The 18,447-nt window shown below is 40.1% G+C and overlaps 1 protein-coding gene across 4 annotated transcripts in view; it reads right to left on the minus strand.

The window, feature by feature from the left end:
• The window catches only part of LOC113121448 (Rho guanine nucleotide exchange factor (GEF) 4), an 81,667-nt gene that overhangs the window by 17,653 nt on the left and 45,567 nt on the right, over positions 1–18,447 (minus strand). For all 4 annotated transcript variants that reach the window (XM_026291960.1, XM_026291959.1, XM_026291961.2 and 1 more), the window contains one exon: positions 5,578–5,729. In XM_026291960.1, coding sequence (XP_026147745.1) covers positions 5,578–5,729 — 152 coding nt within the window. The remainder of the gene's footprint in view (positions 1–5,577; positions 5,730–18,447) is intronic.

The raw sequence follows: 18,447 nt of genomic DNA on the forward strand, positions 1-18,447 counted from the left end.
GAACAATTAAAAAAAAAATTCACTTGTACATAGAAAAAGAAAGAGTATTGCAGTATTATCCTCTCTGATGATATATTTGAATACAAATTGATCAATATTTTATCATTTATTTAAAAGTGCAATATCCACAACTGAATGATTTTGGATTAGTTAAAAACATGCAGAAAAGCCAGTACTTTTCCAGCTCTGACTCCTGTTTGCTGATCTTCAGGAAGGTGAAACTATAATGCATGGTAATAATGACAAACTTCTATTAACTGTTCTCCTCAGTCATCTTGAATATTAATGGATGAACAGTCAGAAAACATTTTTAGCAAAACTGCAAAGCTGGGGTGGCAATAATAGTAGAAATTTCACCTCTGCATATATATTTGAGATCCAGCAGCCGTTGTTATATGGTGTGACACAAATTCATGAATCAATAGTACAGCTGCAGAACATCTAGGTCATTTTTATGGCCAGAATCCATCCAGAAGCATGAAGAGTAGCGACTGAGCTGTTTTAAACTGAATCTTGTGATTCTGTATCCGGTTCTTCTTAAAAATATTTGAACCAATAAAGTTCTTCTTCATTTTCACACAAAGTCGAGACCATATGGAAGTCACAGACGTGAGAAAATAAAAAATGTCCAGAGCCCAGGTGATATACAGAAATTGCCAGTTTTGTCCAACTAACAGCCACATACCCAAAATGTTGAGTTTACAACGATGAAATAAAGAAAAGAGATAGCTCCCGAGGTTGGAGGAGGTAGAACCACAGACACAACAGCCTCCCAGCTGTACCTCTTTACAGACACTTCACATTTCATGGTTCTGTTAGTCTTGGAGGCGAGGATCACTGATTTGGAAGCGCGGCTCCGGACCTTCGAACAAAAGCCAGCTAGCCTAGCCCCGTTAGCTGGTTTGGAGCCACCGAGCTCAGGGTCTGTTAGCGGTCCAAGGGCAGCTCCGGAGCAGCCCGGTGAATTAGCCTGGGCGACGGTCCGACGGAAACGTATTCCTAAGCAGAAGCCCACGGCTCATCACCTGCCTGTTCACGTTTCTAATAGATTTTCCTCGCTCAGCGACACACCCGCTGAGAAACCGACTCTGATAATTGGCGATTCCATAGTCAGGAATGTGAAAATAGAGACGCCAGTGACCATAGTCAAATGTTTCCTGGGGCCAGAGCGACATCGAGTCAAATCTGAAGCTGCTGGCTAAGGCTAATCGTAAATATGGGAAAATTATTATTCACGTCGGCACCAATGACACCCGATTACGCCAATCGGAGGTCACTAAAATTAATGTTGAGTCGGGGTGTAACTTTGCTAAATTAATGTCGGACTCCGTAGTTTTCTCTGGACCCCTCCCCAATCTGACCAGCGATGACATGTTTAGCCGCATGTCGTCGTTCCGTCGCTGGCTGTCTAGGTGGTGTCCAGCAAACGATGTGGACTTCATAGACAATTGGGCCACTTTCTGGGGAAAACCCGGCCTGGTAGCGAGAGACGGCATCCATCCCACTTTGAATGGTGCAGCTCTCATCTCTAGGAATTTGGCCGAGTTTCTTAGCCGACCTAAAGCCTGACAATCCAGGGTGGGGACCGGGATGCAGAGACTCAGTCTAAAACGCTTCTCTGCAGTTTCCTTAGAGCCGCCGCCCCCTTTAAACCACATAGAGACTGTGTCTGCCCCTCGAACATATAAATCAAATAAATCAGAAGTTAACAGAAGAGGAGTTATTCATAAAAACTTAATAAAAATTAAGACCACTCCTCTTATTGAACAGAACAACAGAACTGTCAAATGTGGATTAATAAATATCAGGTCTCTTTCATCTAAATCTTTGTTAGTAAATGATTTGATAACTAATCACCAAATTGACCTACTTTATCTTACTGAAACCTGGTTACAGCAGGATGAATATGTCAGTCTGAATGAATCAACCCCCCTCAGTCATAAAAATTGTTCCTCGAAGCACAGGTCCAGGTGGACGAGTAGCTGCAATCTTCCACTCAAACTTATTATTAAACTTTCATCCTCAGAACAGTTGTAACTCATTTGAGAGCCTCACTCTTAGTCTCTCACATCCAAATTGGAAAACACAAAAACCAGTTCTACTTGTCATTGTGTACCGTCCACCTGTCCCTTACTGTTGTTTTTAACTGAATTCCCTGACTTCCAGTCTGATTTAGTGCTTAGTTCAGATAAAGTCATTATAGTGGGAGATTTTAACATTCATGTAGATGTTTAAAATAACAGCCTCAGCATTGCATTTAATTCTATATTAGATTCAATTGGTTTCATTCAAAATGTTAATAAACCCACCCACTGTTTCAATCACACCCTTGATCTTGTTCTGACCTATGGCATCGAAATTGAACATCTAACATCTTTTCCCCCAAATCCTGTTTTGTCAGATCATTCTTTAATAATTTTTTAATTTAAAATGATGGATCATGCAGCGTTTGGAAGAAAATTCCACTACAGCAGATGTTTATCCGACAACGCTGTTAATAAATTTAAGAAAATGATTCCATCTTTATTTACATCTATGCCAAGTATAAACATAGTGGAGGGCAGCTGCTTCAATCCCACTCCCTACCAAATTGATCATATTGTTGACAGTGCTGTAACCTCACTGCGTGAAACGCTTGATTCTGTGGCCCCTCTGAAAAAGAAGTTAGTGAATCAGAGAAGACTAGCCCCATGGTATAATTTACATATTCGTATCTTAAAGCAGGCATCACGAAGGCTGGAAAGGAAGTGGCGTTCCACAAACTTAGAGGAAATTTTTCTAGCCTGGAAAAACATACTAACATATAAAAAAGCTCTCCGTAAAGTCAGAACTGCATACTATTCATCACTAATAGAGGAAAATAAGAACAATCCCAGGTTTCTTTTCAGCACTGTAGCCAGGCTGAAAAAGTCACAGCTCTGTTGAGCCCAGTGTTCCCTTAGCTCTCAGCAGTGATGAATTTATGAGTTTCTTTACAAATAAAATCACAATTATTAGAGATAAAATTCAGCAGATGCTTCCTATACCTGCAATAAATGAAACTTCTACTACAGTAGCTCTTGAATCATCTGTAGGACCTCAGTTATATTTAGACTGCTTCTCTCCCATAGATCTCTCTGAATTTACATCAGTAGTTGCTTCATCGAAATCATCAACGTGTCTCTTAGACCCCATCCCGACTAGACTGCTTAAAGACACCCTGCCATTAATCAACTCATCTTTATTAGACTTGGTAAATTTATCTCTAGTATCAGGCTACGTACCACAGGCCTTTAAGACTGCAGTAATCAAACCTTTACTCAAAAAGCCTAGTCTTGATCCAGGAGTCTTGGCTAATTATAGACCAATATCCAACCTGCCATTTATTTCTAAAATCCTAGAAAAAGCTGTTGCTAAGCAGCTATCAGACCACTTACACAGGAATGAACTATTTGAAGATTTTCAATCAGGATTTAGAGCACATCATAGTACAGAAACAGCACTGTTAAAAGTTACCAACGATCTTCTCTTAGCCTCAGATAATGGACTTGTTTCTATACTTGTCCTCCTAGACCTTAGTGCTGCATTCGACACCATTGACCACAACATCTTATTACAGAGACTGGAGCATGTGACTGGTATCAGAGGAACAGCGTTAAAATGGTTCCAATCCTATTTATCGGACAGATTCCAGTTTGTTCATGTCCATGATGAACCTTCCACACGAACAAAAGTTAGTTATGGAGTTCCACAAGGCTCTGTGCTAGGACCAATTCTGTTTACCCTGTACATGCTTCCTTTAGGATATGTCATTAGGAAGTATTAATTACCACTGCTATGCAGATGAGACTCAGTTATATCTATCTATTAAACCTGTTAACACAAACCAGTTAACCAGACTTCAAGCCTGTCTAACTGACATAAAGGCCTGGATGACCAGTAACTTTTTACTTTTAAACTCAGAGAAAACAGAAGTCATTATATTTGGGCCTAAAAATCTCAGAAATAACTTTTCTAAAATTATAGCTACTCTAGATGGCATAGCCCTGGCCTCCAGCACTACTGTAAAAAACCTTGGAGTTATTTTTGACCAGGACATGTCCTTTAACTCACACATAAAACAAATCTCTAGAACTGCATTCTTTCACCTGTGCAACATTTCCAAAATTAGGAACATCCTGTCTCAAAATGATGCAGAAAAACTAGTCCATGCATTTGTTACCTCAAGGCTAGATTACTGTAACTCATTACTATCTGGATGTCCCAATATCTCCATAAAAAGCCTCCAATTAATCCAGAATGCAGCAGCCAGAGTCCTGACAGGAACTAGCAAGAGAGATAATATTTCTCCTATATTGGCTTCTCTTAATTGGTTCCCTGTAAAATATAGAACAGAATTTAAAATCCTTCTTCTCACATACAAATCCCTTCATAATCAAGCTCCTTCATACCTTAAAGACCTCATAGTACCATATTATCCCAATAGACCACTTCGCTCTCAGAGTGCAGGTCTACTTGTGGTTCCCAGAGTTTCCAAAAACAGACTGGGAAGCAGAGCCTTTAGTTATCAAGCTCCTCTCCTGTGGAACCAGCTCCCAGCCTGGGTTCAGGAGGCAGACACTCTCTGTACTTTTAAGGCTAGAAATAAAACCTTCCTCTTTGACAAAGCATATAGTTAGGGCTGGCCTCAGGCAACCCTGAACCATCCCTTAGTTATGCTGCTATAGGCCTAGACTGCCCGAGGACCATCGGTGCACTGAGCCCCCCCCCATTCCCCTCCCCTCTCCTCTCTTCCTCTGCTCCCACCTCATGTATATTCCACCATTGAATGTCACTAACCTTGTGCTCTCTCTCTCCCCTAGTTTGTGCTCTCCCCCTCTCTCTCTGGATAGCAAATACCAGCAACCCACAGGATGACAGCAAAGGACTAACTCTGTATGGTCTATCAGGCGGCGACACAAATATGATTTCATATTATTATAACCATTATTTTCATTATTTTCAATTATGGTTCCTGTACTTTCTGGCTGCGTACAACCTCAACAGGGGCCAGCTTGGTAATAACTGAAGGCAACTCAGGTTTTGTTAACATATACATAAATATACACTGATGAGCCAAAGCAAAGGTGACCAGCCTGAGCACTCTGTGGCTACGCATCCCCGCGTACACTAGGGTGTGAAAGAGTGTGTTGTGATTTATTAATCCATCATTCTGGGACTCGTGCCACAGTAGCCTCAGAATCTCTACAGTCACCACTGCTGAAATAGTATTTAGTGACTTTTTACCAACGATTTCCATGTTAGTGTCTAAATAAGTCTAAACATTGCCCATTAATTGTTGTGTACTTTATTTAAGTTGCTGTTATATCAAAGATCTTAATATGATACTCCAACGGTAGAATAAAAAAATGACACCGTGATAAAAACAACACAAACCATCACCATACCATCACAATAACTTGTTGACTACAAGACGGTTCAGGTGATCAGCTGCTTTAAACTACAACCTGAACACACTTGGGAGCAAACAGGCCTTAAATCCCAACCCCAGTGAAACTGATTATCTGGCGGTAGAGACTACATCCCCATATTGCCTACCTCATTGATGGCTAGCTGCTCCCCTCCACCTCCTCCTGGGTGTCCAAAACGATGTCCAGAACTGCGAAACTCCTCGTACAGAAGATCCTCTTCGCTCCCCAGCTCGTCTCCAACCCCTGCCTTCTCTGAGATCCCATCAGGGACAATTACCGCTGGGATATAGAGAGGACAAAAATATAAGCTGGTAGAGGCTCAAGGAAATTCACATGCAGCGATTACAGAATGTTTTCCATAATTTGTTTTGTTCAGGCTCATTTTAAAATGGATTAATTTTTTGTCCCCCACCAGTCTACACAGTTTTCCACAACAACAGAGCAAGAACACACTTTTGGTATTCCAACTCCTTCAATTAGTGCTTTCTTATATCACCTTTGGCAGCAATGACAACCTCAAGTCTTCTTGGGAATGTGCAGAAATTTGCACACCTTTCTTTTGAAAGCTTCACACATTCGTCTTAGCTGAATTATTCAAATTCAGCCATTTTCAGGTTTCTCCAGAAATGCTCTGTTGGTTGAGCTCTCAGGAGCTCTCTCTCCACAAATGTTTCCCAAAGCCATTTTTATCTTGGCAATACTGCTATAATATTGTATTTACATAGGTACCAGATTTGATAAATAGTAAGTAAAGAGATATGTAGGAAACTCATGGTCGATTTATGTTCCCAGAAATCAGGCTGAAACCTTTATTATTTTGTTATTATTAGATTATAGATCTAAACCTTTACATTAAACATTAGCCAAGATGATGGGGATAAAAATCATCATTGTAATTTATACTAAAAAAAAAAAATAGAAGACTGCATTCTAGGACAGAACTAGGTGCTGTAATTGTTGCCTGAACATTTTCCAAACATGCTGGAAAATACTAATAATGCAAGTATTAGTGGATTTGTGCAATTCAAAAAAAAAACCTCAACAGGACAGGTGCTGGATACAGAGAAGTCTGTAAAATACAACACAAAAAGTACACGCAGAATTTACACTTTACAGTAACATTGGGCTTGTTAGTGGGTGTAACTATGTGAGGGCTTAGGAGAACACATCTGTGTTGTACAAACTACAGTATTTTAATGTTTAGTGCAACAGAAATCTCATCTCACGAAACACTGATGTTATATTTAGCATTCGTGTAAAGTTTGAACATAGAAGCGGCTGGTACAACTAACTCTTGAACATAGTGCAAAGAGCGATTCTTCTCTTTGATTTTTAACTCTGTGGGAATTTTACACTGACTTGCATTCATTTGCCTATTCTCAAAAACACACATATAAACACACACACATACTGTACAATCACATAATCTACCCTGATACAAAAGTACTGTAGTCTATCAATATGCAGGTCTGTTGTTACTGCCCTGTCTTCATAGATACTGAGTCATTCACATCTGATGTGACGTATTTGATGGAGATTAACTGATTTCTGACGTAACATCATTCAAAATTAAAAACATAATATATCCCGTTATCAGCCGACTAATTTCATACTTAGGTGATGCTTTCACAGAACAAAACTTTGTGCTTATCCCCCCCCCCACTTTTTTTGTTTTTTAGGAACATCCTCTAAAGTGTCTCTCAGTTTGTGGGTACCTGGCTGATGAGCTAAAAATACACTGGCTGTCACACCTCATCATAGACATTACCCTTGGCTGCCTTTTCGACAGCTGTTGCCATGGCGGACATATTTGTGCTGACAAATCACGGTGGAGAGAGAGAAAGATTGACATAATGAAAGAGCACATAGAGCCCCCTGAGCAATGAGGAAAAGATGCATTTGAAAACAATACTCAATAAAATGTAGTTGGTGTGGGCAAGAAGCAGAGACAACAAGCAATCCTCTACAGTCACCATCTGGCACAGCATACTGAAGGCATCTTGCACACTGCCCATATAATGTAACACTGCCACCATTAGGAACGTGGAAGTTGCAGGGGCTGCCCTCATGGGGGCAGTGTAGGACACTGCTAAAAGATGGATGTCCAATTATTGAGTGGCCTTTATTTGTGTGCAGAGAGCTCCTGCAGTCTGGCCTACGGTAGCCTGGAGGTGACAACACACGCAGAATGAATTTAGGATTGATCAGACATATTTCTGATGACAAGCACGATAGACAAGATTTAAACATCTAAACTGTTTCAAAATACAAGTTTTTCATGCTGACAGGGTTGTGTTTGTGATTTATTCAGTTTCTGTAGATGGTCTGACACAGAAAACTGACAAATCCTGTGCAGAGCATAACAGTAACATAAGAAGCCTTTTCCTTTGCTGTGCTATCGCCTACAGTTTTACCTACTGATGTGCAGGGCAGCTTCATACAGGCAGGGAAAACTGTGCTTTTTACTGTTTGCCTCTCGCTTGACTGGTCCACCTGTCCTTGAGCCTGTGTGTTATGACTGAGATGCTGATGGGATCACAGAACACAGGCACTGATTTAAAAGGGTTTTTTGTATGTGTTTGTATGTAACAGCAGGATGCTGAAGCTGAGGCAGAGTGTGTTTCTGTGTGAGCCTGCACTGTAGCATTTAATCATCCTGAGGCTGTGGAGGTGGGTTAGCCATATAAGTGGATCAGATTTGTCTGCATAGAGAGCATTCAATACTCACGGGCACAAGTGTGTGCCGCTGTGTTGCTGAGATCTGAAGAGTAATGGTATCATTTTCATTCACTGTGTGTGTGCTGCAGTGTGGCACGTGTCTACGAGCAGCACGTGACTGGACTGGCCTACTGGAACAGTAGATGATGACGGAGAGGGTGTTAGTACTTCAAATATTGTTCTTGTTTATGCATCTGTACCTCAAAAGATAAGACAGTTGACATTGAAGAGAGCCATATGTGATCCTATCAACAAATCCTGAAGCCAGAATGAGTCCTAGTGTGTGTGTATCCAGAGATATACAGTTGCAATAAAAAGTAATGGCACTATTTATAATTTCCTGGTTTTCAGCATGAATTGGTCATTAAATGTGATCTGATCTTTACAAGCCACAAATACCAACAAAAACAATATTTCTATAAAACACAAACAGTCATGATGGTGAAAAAAAATGCAATGACTACTGTACTCACTAGAGCACCAAATGTAACAACTATTAATAAGATCCATGCTCCTCTTTCCTGATGTAGGGATTTTTTCATAAAACCTAGAGTCTATTTTAGGAAATTACTGACGCTTTTCTAAGTCGAGGCTGCATTTGTGAGGTGTTTAAAAACATTTAAGAAGGAATCAAAGAGTTTGGGTCTGAGCACCACAATCAGGAAAAATATTGAGAGAGACAATCATATTGCTTCTTTAGGTAAAACACCAGATTCATCCATTTTAGATATATCCTTTATAAATAAATTCAATCCACAACATCTGTTTAAAAATTAGTTTTAAACACAAAAGATGGAACAAGGTTTGATGTGTTAAGCACAAAGCTGGAGCTTCCCTTAGCATAAAGACTGGAACCAGTGCTGGCGTCTGTCAAGGTTCAAAAATACATGTACACACTAATTCAAATGTTGTTTGTCTCTATTACATGTGTAACCAACAGTTAGCCATGCCTACTACAGCGCCCCACATGTACACACAGCTGATTAAAAGTGCCCAGGCTTGGAGCTTGTCAGTCTTATAGTGAACCTGCATTAGGGACTAGGTCTTGCAGCTGAGTCACATTTTTATTTTTAAATCTCCAGGTTTAAATATTTTTCTTCATACAATTATGTTTTTCAATTTGCTTACATTTTCAGAAAAGTCACTTTTGCATTTCTAGGCTGACTTTAAAATCACTTTACACAGCATAGCTTTGTTTAAGTTTTTATTGATCATTTAAGTGAATTTTAAGGTAAACCGATATTGCTAGTTTATTTTTAGTCAATATATATTAATTTTACTGAATAACTGATTAATTTGCAAATAAAAACGCCTGAAAAAAAACACAATATGGTACAAATGTGTGTTTTCAAAGTTTTGAGACTTGCACATATTCAAAATGGTAATTTCAGAGACCTGAAGGTGAGTAGCTGAACATCCGGGTAAGCGAATCACTTTTGTCTTGCAGGCGTGTCGTGTTGTGTGTGTTGTGTGGTTCGTCTGCAGACTGGCGGCAGACTAGCTGTGGTTTGGCACACCTGGGAACCGGCTAGACTTTGAACGGTTCACTGGCTGCTGCATTCCGGTGCTGGTCGGGTACCTTTGTGTTTTGACCGGTGTTTGTTGCTATTTCCTGACTTAGCGCTCGTTGGCCTACCGGTTAGCTTAGCTAGCTAGTTAGCTTGCTAACATGGCCTCTCCCTCTCTCTCTCTCTCCTGCTCGGTGTGCCACATGTTTAGTTATTCCTCTGCCTCCTTTAGCGATAATGATACCTGTATTAAGTGTAAGGTTCTGTTAGCCTTGGAGGCGAGGATCACTGATTTGGAAGCGCGGCTCCGCACCTTCGAACAAAAGCCAGCTAGCCTAGCCCCGTTAGCTGGTGTGGAGCCACCGAGCTCAGGGTCTGTTAGCGGTCCAAGGGCAGCTCCGGAGCAGCCCGGAGAATTAGCCTGGGTGACGGTCCGAAGGAAACATACTCCTAAGCAGAAGCCCACGGCTCATCACCTGCCTGTTCATGTTTCTAATAGATTTTCCCCGCTCAGCGACACACCGGCTGAGAAACCGACTCTGATAATTGGCGATTCCATAGTCAGGAACGTGAAGCTAGAGACACCAGCGACCATAGTCAAATGTTTCCTGGGGCCAGAGCGGGCGACATCAGTCAAATCTGAAGCTGCTGGCTAAGGCTAATCGTAAATATGGGAAAATTGTTATTCACGTCGGCAGCAATGACACCCGATTACGCCAATCGGAGGTCACTAAAATTAATGTTGAGTCGGTGTGTAACTTTGCTAAATTAATGTCGGACTCCGTAGTTTTCTCTGGACCCCTCCCCAATCTGACCAGCGATGACATGTTTAGCCGCATGTCGTCGTTCCGTCGCTGGCTGTCTAGGTGGTGTCCAGCAAACGATGTGGGCTTCATAGACAATTGGGCCACTTTCTGGGGAAAACCCGGTCTGATAGCGAGAGATGGCATCCATCCCACTTTGAATGGTGCAGCTCTCATCTCTAGGAATTTGGCCGAGTTTCTTAGCCGACCTAAAGCCTGACAATCCAGGGTGGGGACCGGGATGCAGAGACTCAGTCTAAAACGCTTCTCTGCAGTTTCCTTAGAGCCGCCGCCCCCTTTAAACCACATAGAGACTGTGTCTGCCCCTCGAACATATAAATCAAATAAATCAGAAGTTAACAGAAGAGGAGTTATTCATAAAAACTTAATAAAAATTAAGACCACTCCTCTTATTAAACAGAAAAACAGAACTGTCAAATGTGGATTATTAAATATTAGGTCCCTTTCTTCTAAATCTCTGTTAGTAAATGATTTGATAACTGATCACCAAATTGACCTACTTTATCTTACTGAAACCTGGTTACAGCAGGATGAATATGTCAGTCTGAATGAATCAACCCCCCTCAGTCATAAAAATTATCATGTTCCTCGAAGCACAGGTCGAGGTGGAGGAGTAGCTGCAATCTTCCAGTCAAACTTATTATTAAACTTTCATCCTCAGAACAGTTATAACTCATTTGAGAGCCTCACTCTTAGTCTCTCACATACAAACACAAAAACCAGTTCTACTTGTCATTTTGTACCGTCCACCTGTTCCTTACTCAGAGTTTTTAACTGAATTCCCTGACTTCCTGTCTGATTTAGTGCTTAGATCAGATAAAGTCATTATAGTGGGAGATTTTAACATTCATGTAGATGTTGAAAATAACAGCCTCAGCATTGCATTTAATTCTATATTAGATTCAATTGGTTTCATTCAAAACGTTAATAAACCCACCCACTGTTTTAATCACACCCTTGATCTTGTTCTGACCTATGGCATCGAAATTGAACATCTAATAATTTTTCCCCCAAATCCTGTTTTGTCAGATCATTCTTTAATAACTTTCGAATTTAAAATGATGGATCATGCAGCGTCTGGAAGAAAATTCCACTACAGCAGATGTTTATCCGACAACGCTGTTAATAAATTTAAGAAAATGATTCCATCTTTATTTGCATCCATGCCAAGTATAAACATAGTGGAGGGCAGCTGCCTTAATCCTACTCCCTACCAAATTGATCATGTTGTTGACAGCGCTGTAACCTCACTGCGTGAAACGCTTGATTCTGTAGCCCCTCTGAAAAAGAAGTTAGTGATTCAGAGAAGACTAGCCCCATGGTATAATTTACATGTTCGTACCTTAAAGCAGGCATCACGAAGGCTGGAAAGGAAGTGGCGTTCCACAAACTTAGAGGAAATTTTTCTAGCCTGGAAAAACAGTCTACTAACATATAAAAAAGCTCTCCGTAAAGCCAGAACTGCATACTATTCATCACTAATAGAGGAAAATAAGAACAATCCCAGGTTTCTTTTCAGCACTGTAGCCAGGCTGACAAAAAGTCACAGCTCCGTTGAGCCCAGTGTTCCCTTAGCTCTCAGCAGTGATGAATTTATGAGTTTCTTTACAAATAAAATCACAACTATTAGAGATAAAATTCAGCAGGTGCTTCCTATACCTGCAACAAATGAATCTTCTACTACAGTAGCTCTTGAATCATCTGTAGGACCTCAGTTATGTTTAGACTGCTTCTCTCCTATAGATCTCTCTGAATTTACATCAGTAGTTGCTTCATTGAAATCATCAACGTGTCTCTTGGACCCCATCCCGACTAGACTGCTTAAAGGCACCCTGCCATTAATGAACTCATCTTTATTGGACTTGGTAAATTTATCTCTAGTATCAGGCTACGTACCACAGGCCTTTAAGACTGCAGTAATCAAACCTTTACTCAAAAAGCCTAGTCTTGATCCAGGAGTCTTGGCTAATTATAGACCAATATCCAACCTGCCATTTATTTCTAAAATCCTAGAAAAAGCTGTTGCTAAGCAGCTATCAGACCACTTACACAGGAATGAACTATTTGAAGATTTCCAATCAGGATTTAGAGCACATCATAGTACAGAAACAGCACTGTTAAAAGTTACCAACGATCTTCTCTTAGCCTCAGATAATGGACTTGTTTCTATACTTGTCCTCCTAGACCTTAGTGCTGCATTCGACACCATTGACCACAACATCTTATTACAGAGACTGGAGCATGTGACTGGTATCAGAGGAACAGCGTTAAAATGGTTCCAATCCTATTTATCGGACAGATTCCAGTTTGTTCATGTCCATGATGAACCTTCCACACGAACAAAAGTTAGTTATGGAGTTCCACAAGGCTCTGTGCTAGGACCAATTCTGTTTACCCTGTACATGCTTCCTTTAGGATATGTCATTAGGAAGTATTAATTACCACTGCTATGCGGATGACACTCAGTTATATCTATCTATTAAACCTGTTAACACAAACCAGTTAACCAGACTTCAAGCCTGTCTAACTGACATAAAGGCTTGGATGACCAGTAACTTTTTACTTTTAAACTCGGAGAAAACAGAAGTCATTATATTTGGGCCTAAAAATCTCAGAAATAACTTTTCTAAAATTATAGCTACTCTAGATGGCATAGCCCTGGCCTCCAGCACTACTGTAAAAAACCTTGGAGTTATTTTTGACCAGGACATGTCCTTTAACTCACACATAAAACAAATTTCTAGAACTGCATTCTTTCACCTGCGCAACATTTCCAAAATTAGGAACATCCTGTCTCAAAATGATGCAGAAAAACTAGTCCATGCATTTGTTTCCTCAAGGCTAGATTACTGTAACTCATTACTATCTGGATGTCCTAATATCTTAATAAAAAGCCTCCAATTAATCCAGAATGCCGCAGCCAGAGTCCTGACAGGAACTAGCAAGAGAGATCATATTTCTCCTATATTGGCTTCTCTTCATTGGCTCCCTGTAAAATATAGAATAGAATTTAAAATCCTTCTTCTCACATACAAATCCCTTCATAATCAAGCTCCTTCATACCTTAAAGACCTCATAGTACCATATTATCCCAATAGACCACTTCGCTCTCAGAGTGCAGGCCTACTTGTGGTTCCCAGAGTTCTCAAAAGCAGAATGGGAGGCAGAGCCTTTAGCTATCAAGCTCCTCTCCTGTGGAACCAGCTCTCAGCCTGGGTTCAGGAGGCAGACACTCTCTGTACTTTTAAGGCTAGACTTAAAACCTTCCTCTTTGACAAAGCATATAGTTAGGGCTGGCTTCAGGCAACCCTGAACCATCCCTTAGTTAGTTATGCTGCTATAGGCCTAGACTGCCCGAGGACCATCGGTGCACTGAGCTCCCCTACCCTAACCCCCTTCTCTCCCACCTCATGTATATTCCACCATTGAATGTTACTAACCTTGTGCTCTCTCTCTCCCCTAGTTTGTGCTCTCTCCCTCCCTCTCTCTCTCTCTCTCTCTGTACCTTCTGCAGGTGTCCCTGGTCCTGGAGCTGTTTATCGCTGATGTGCAGTTACTGGCCCCACCAACTTGCAGTGTCTATTTGTTGTTTATTGTTGCTGTTCTTTTCTCTCTGCTCTATCCACTCACCCCAACCGGTCGAGGCAGATGGCCGCCCAAACTGAGCCCGGTTCTGCTGGAGGTTTTTTTCTTCCGTTAAAGGGAGTTTTTTCCTCTCCACTGTCGCCAAGTGCTTGCTCATAAGGGAATTGTTGGGTTTTTAGTTTTAGTTTTTGTAAAGTGCCTTGAGATGATTTGTATTGTGATTTGGCGCTATACAAATAAAATTGAATTGAATTGAATTGAACTGAACCAGATTATTTTCTGGTTCAGGTCAGGTCTTAAGTTAAATTTCTGCAAAAAAACTTTCAAAACTTTGAAGACAAACATTCATAACATTGAAAATAAAAAGCAAATTTTTCAGAAAATTTTAACTAAACAAAAACTCACAACAAAATATCTTATGACAGCAGCCAGGTGGGAAACCAGACCACCAAACTACCTAGACAGCCAACCCAAAACCAGTCAATAAAAAAATCTGAACCCTCCTTCAAACCGAACATCAAAACTACAGCTGAAATTTGTCTTGATTTTAAAATTAATCAAGAGCAGGTCATTCACGTCTAAAGTCAGACTTAATCCAAAGCTGAGTCAGATGGGTCATGAAACACAAGCAGTGACACAATCTGACAGGCTGAAAACAAACCAACAGATTAGCCAAAATGCCTGGGAACAAAACGCAAAGCTCTACAGAAAAATGAAATGAAAGTGCTTTAGATAATGTGCATTAACTGTTTCAGGGTTATGTGGATACTGTATCACTGTGTTTAATTCTCATTTTTGGTTCAATGTTATAACTATAACAGAAATGACTGACAAGACTTTGCAACTAAGACCCAATTTGTAATAAACTAGAATTAGTGTTGCATTGTATGTTATGCTGTGCTGTTCATGTACTAGCTGGTTTCCCCATGAACTACAGGGTGTGTCCTGTGCACAAATGCATGTAATATGATTTGATGTTACATGGATCCTCTCCTCAGCTCAGTCTAACGCTAACACTGCACCTCTCCTTTGTCATATGAATCGATGGACGGGAGTGGGGCACCTTGCAAAATGCTTCTTCAAGGTGACAGATTTGCCCACCAGCCAGCGCCTCAGCTCAGTGGGCAGGCTGCACACATAGCCACACTCCACACACACGCATCCACACAGTATATGAATTTCCCCCCTCTCTCTAAATCTATTTGCTCTTGGAGGAAAAGGGGAAAGGGCCTTTTTGATACCTCAGGGTTTTAATCTCCAGCCTCAGCTAATGAATGGGGAGTTTTGCTCTGGCCTCAAACACACCTGTGCTAACGTGGACAAACTATTAAAATTTTTTTTTTTATCTCCTTACCCGTCGTGGTACGAAATTACACAAATAGAAGTAATTGAAAGGATCTGAAAAATATGCAGATTATTTTCCTGCTATGTGAAAATGTAATGAAGGTGTATTTACTGAGAGCATCAACAGCTTGAGCACCTGAGCCCTGACAAAGCAAAGAAATGAAACTCTGCAGCAGAATGTGCACATACACTGAGACCTCTGCTGGATCCTTCAAGGTGACCATAGAGAGCTTACAGATGTATACAAGGTTAACTCTTGGTTAACAGTGACTCTATTAAAGTGCAGTTTCTCAACACCTACATTACATAGACAAACTCTATAGCTATGTGGACACCAACAACTCAGTGACATAAGTACAAAAAACCATGATAAGTTTAGAAACTCAAATCCATAGCATACAAAAATCCCAGTCACACAGACAGGTGTCTCATCTTGAACCATACTGAGCCTCAGTTCAAACAATATCCATGAAACGTCCATATTGTCACCACCTTTGCTTCATTTGAAAGGAATATACTAGATTTAGCTATTTTAAATCAGCCTTTTTAAAACAGTTACAAATGATAGTTACACAAATTACTGTTTGCATAGTTAACATTTAGTTAGATTGTCTCCAAAGAGTAGCCTGGTTGAAAATGATATGATCCAGATGATAATCCTGCAGAAACAGGAGGCTTCAACAATGGTTCCTGAAAATGTGGAAGCTCATCCATTGTGTTTTTGGCTGGGTAGCACACACAGCAGAATGTCTGTGTGTATTGATCTGCACCAAAATTACTTTTGCTCATGGGACCATGTACACACACTGACACACCAGTGTGAGGTTATTGGACTTCACTGTCACTGAATGAATCATATGGCACAGTACTGAAGCCTGGCTGGTGTATCTTAATGCTGTTTATAGGCAGATTATGTATATAGCCAGTTGAGGAAAGAAAGCACGGTCTCTGTAGTTTTGACAGGTGTGAAGGTGGTATGGGAAGAAATGAAATATGTTGTGGTCTCAATGCTAAATGCAAACTGCTGCCACCAGAAAGAGCAACGTACTGTACCACCACTCATCTTAAAAAATGAACTCCTAAATACAACTTGCAGGTTTATGTAATGTAGAACAGAAAACACTATTTAATTAGCATATAACCACAGATTATATTAACAGAGGTATAGAAAAGCCACATAATACAGCGAGGTTCAACACTGCCTGAGAAGGAAGCAAGCAGACCAGTCAATCTGAGCTTGTAACACAAAGTAACACAAAGCACTATAGTGTCTTATGACCCACCTGATTTAAAAAAAAGCCTTTGAAATGGTCAGGACATACAACAGGACAACCAAAAAACTCACCAATTACAGGAAGCAACTAAGCTTTAATTTTGGCTGTGAACGTGATAACACCAACTCTCAGCCACTTAAAATGCTGTCTTGACATTCCTTCCCATTTTAAGTCTTATCCCACTTTGACTCGTGTGACCTCAACAATTACAAGAGACTTTCAAATGTCTAAGACTCCCTACTGGTCCCTCAGAGCTCAAGAAATCCTATTGGTTGAATGAAGAAACATCCTTAAGAAATCTATAGAAATCTACAAGTGCAGTTCCTTTGGAGTGGGCTCTCCTAAATACACAGTGTTGTGAATTTAATGACTCACACCAGGCCCTACCTAACACAGCATCTACTTTACTGATGACAAAGAAAAATCGTTGGTGTTAATGCTCCAATATACCTACAACATGTAGTGTATAGATACCTAAGCATGAAATGTATATAAACGTCTTTACTCAGAAAGTTTAAATGTAATCTGTCCCTTTGTTTGAGCTGCTGCAGGACTCTTTATAACTTTCTATAACTTTATACACATCAGTCATAAAGAAGCCTGAACTCCTCTCACTTGATTCTTGGCTAAACTTTATTAGAACTTTTACTGTGGAATTCGTTATACTTCTGTTTCTCCAGCACTATTTATATACCACACACTGTTTTCATTCACTAAATGTTTTACATGTGTGCTGGGAGTATTATGTCTCTCTGTCAGTTATTTAACTGGAATGAAAACAGTTGTTTAACAGTGAGTGGCTGGTTGTTAACACCAAGTGAACAGACCACTCTTTCCTATTAGTGTATACAAGACTCCCCCATTTCCACCCGTTTCACCCCTGTGCGTGCGCATGCACACACACACGCACACACACACACACACAGTCCAATAATCCCATTAAAAAAACACTGAAATATACAAGGATCTCAATGACATAGCAGAACCAGTGCTCATTCATTTTAGAGAATGGAATTAGCAGATTTATTTTCTGGTTAGTGGAAGCATTCCAGCTTAATGAATGATAAAGCTGAGAATTAGTGGCTTCCAGTCTCAGTGCATGCTTTACATAATGAGTCAGCAGAACAAAAACACTGCGATAATGAAAGGACTTTAACAAGCCGAAAGAAGACTGATTAGTCAAACCCTTGAATTCTTTTATTTCCTAAGACTTTACCCTAAACATAATGGGATTTAATTTCACTCTTCCCAGCTAAGTTCCACATCACTAATGCAAAGATATCTGGTAAACCTAGTGTAGATTCATGAACATTCAATCAAATATAAGAAAACCAAAGATAAAAACAATATCTGAACCACTGGAACGGGCAGGATCAGAATAAAAATATTTGAAATAATATTTTAAACAATAAACATCCAAAAACAACAAGGAAATGAGCACTGAAAATATAAATAAAAACATTAATTGCCATAATGTAAATACATAGTTTAATAACATCCACAATCCAAAAACATATGAAAGCAGGTTATAATGCAAATAGTAACATTATAATACAATACAAAATTGTCACACAATAACTTAAGTTCATAACATGTTCATGTGACACTTCTGAAGTTGGAGACATTATACACAGTTGACTCAAACCTGGAAAACAAGAAATGGAGCAAAAGGAGGTGGGAAAGACACTGCGCCTGTTGTTCTATGTTATTTACAATGTTAGTACTGCTGATATAAATAGTAACA

The sequence above is a fragment of the Mastacembelus armatus genome, chromosome 20 (assembly GCF_900324485.2).
Source record: "Mastacembelus armatus chromosome 20, fMasArm1.2, whole genome shotgun sequence".
NCBI lineage: Eukaryota > Metazoa > Chordata > Actinopteri > Synbranchiformes > Mastacembelidae > Mastacembelus > Mastacembelus armatus.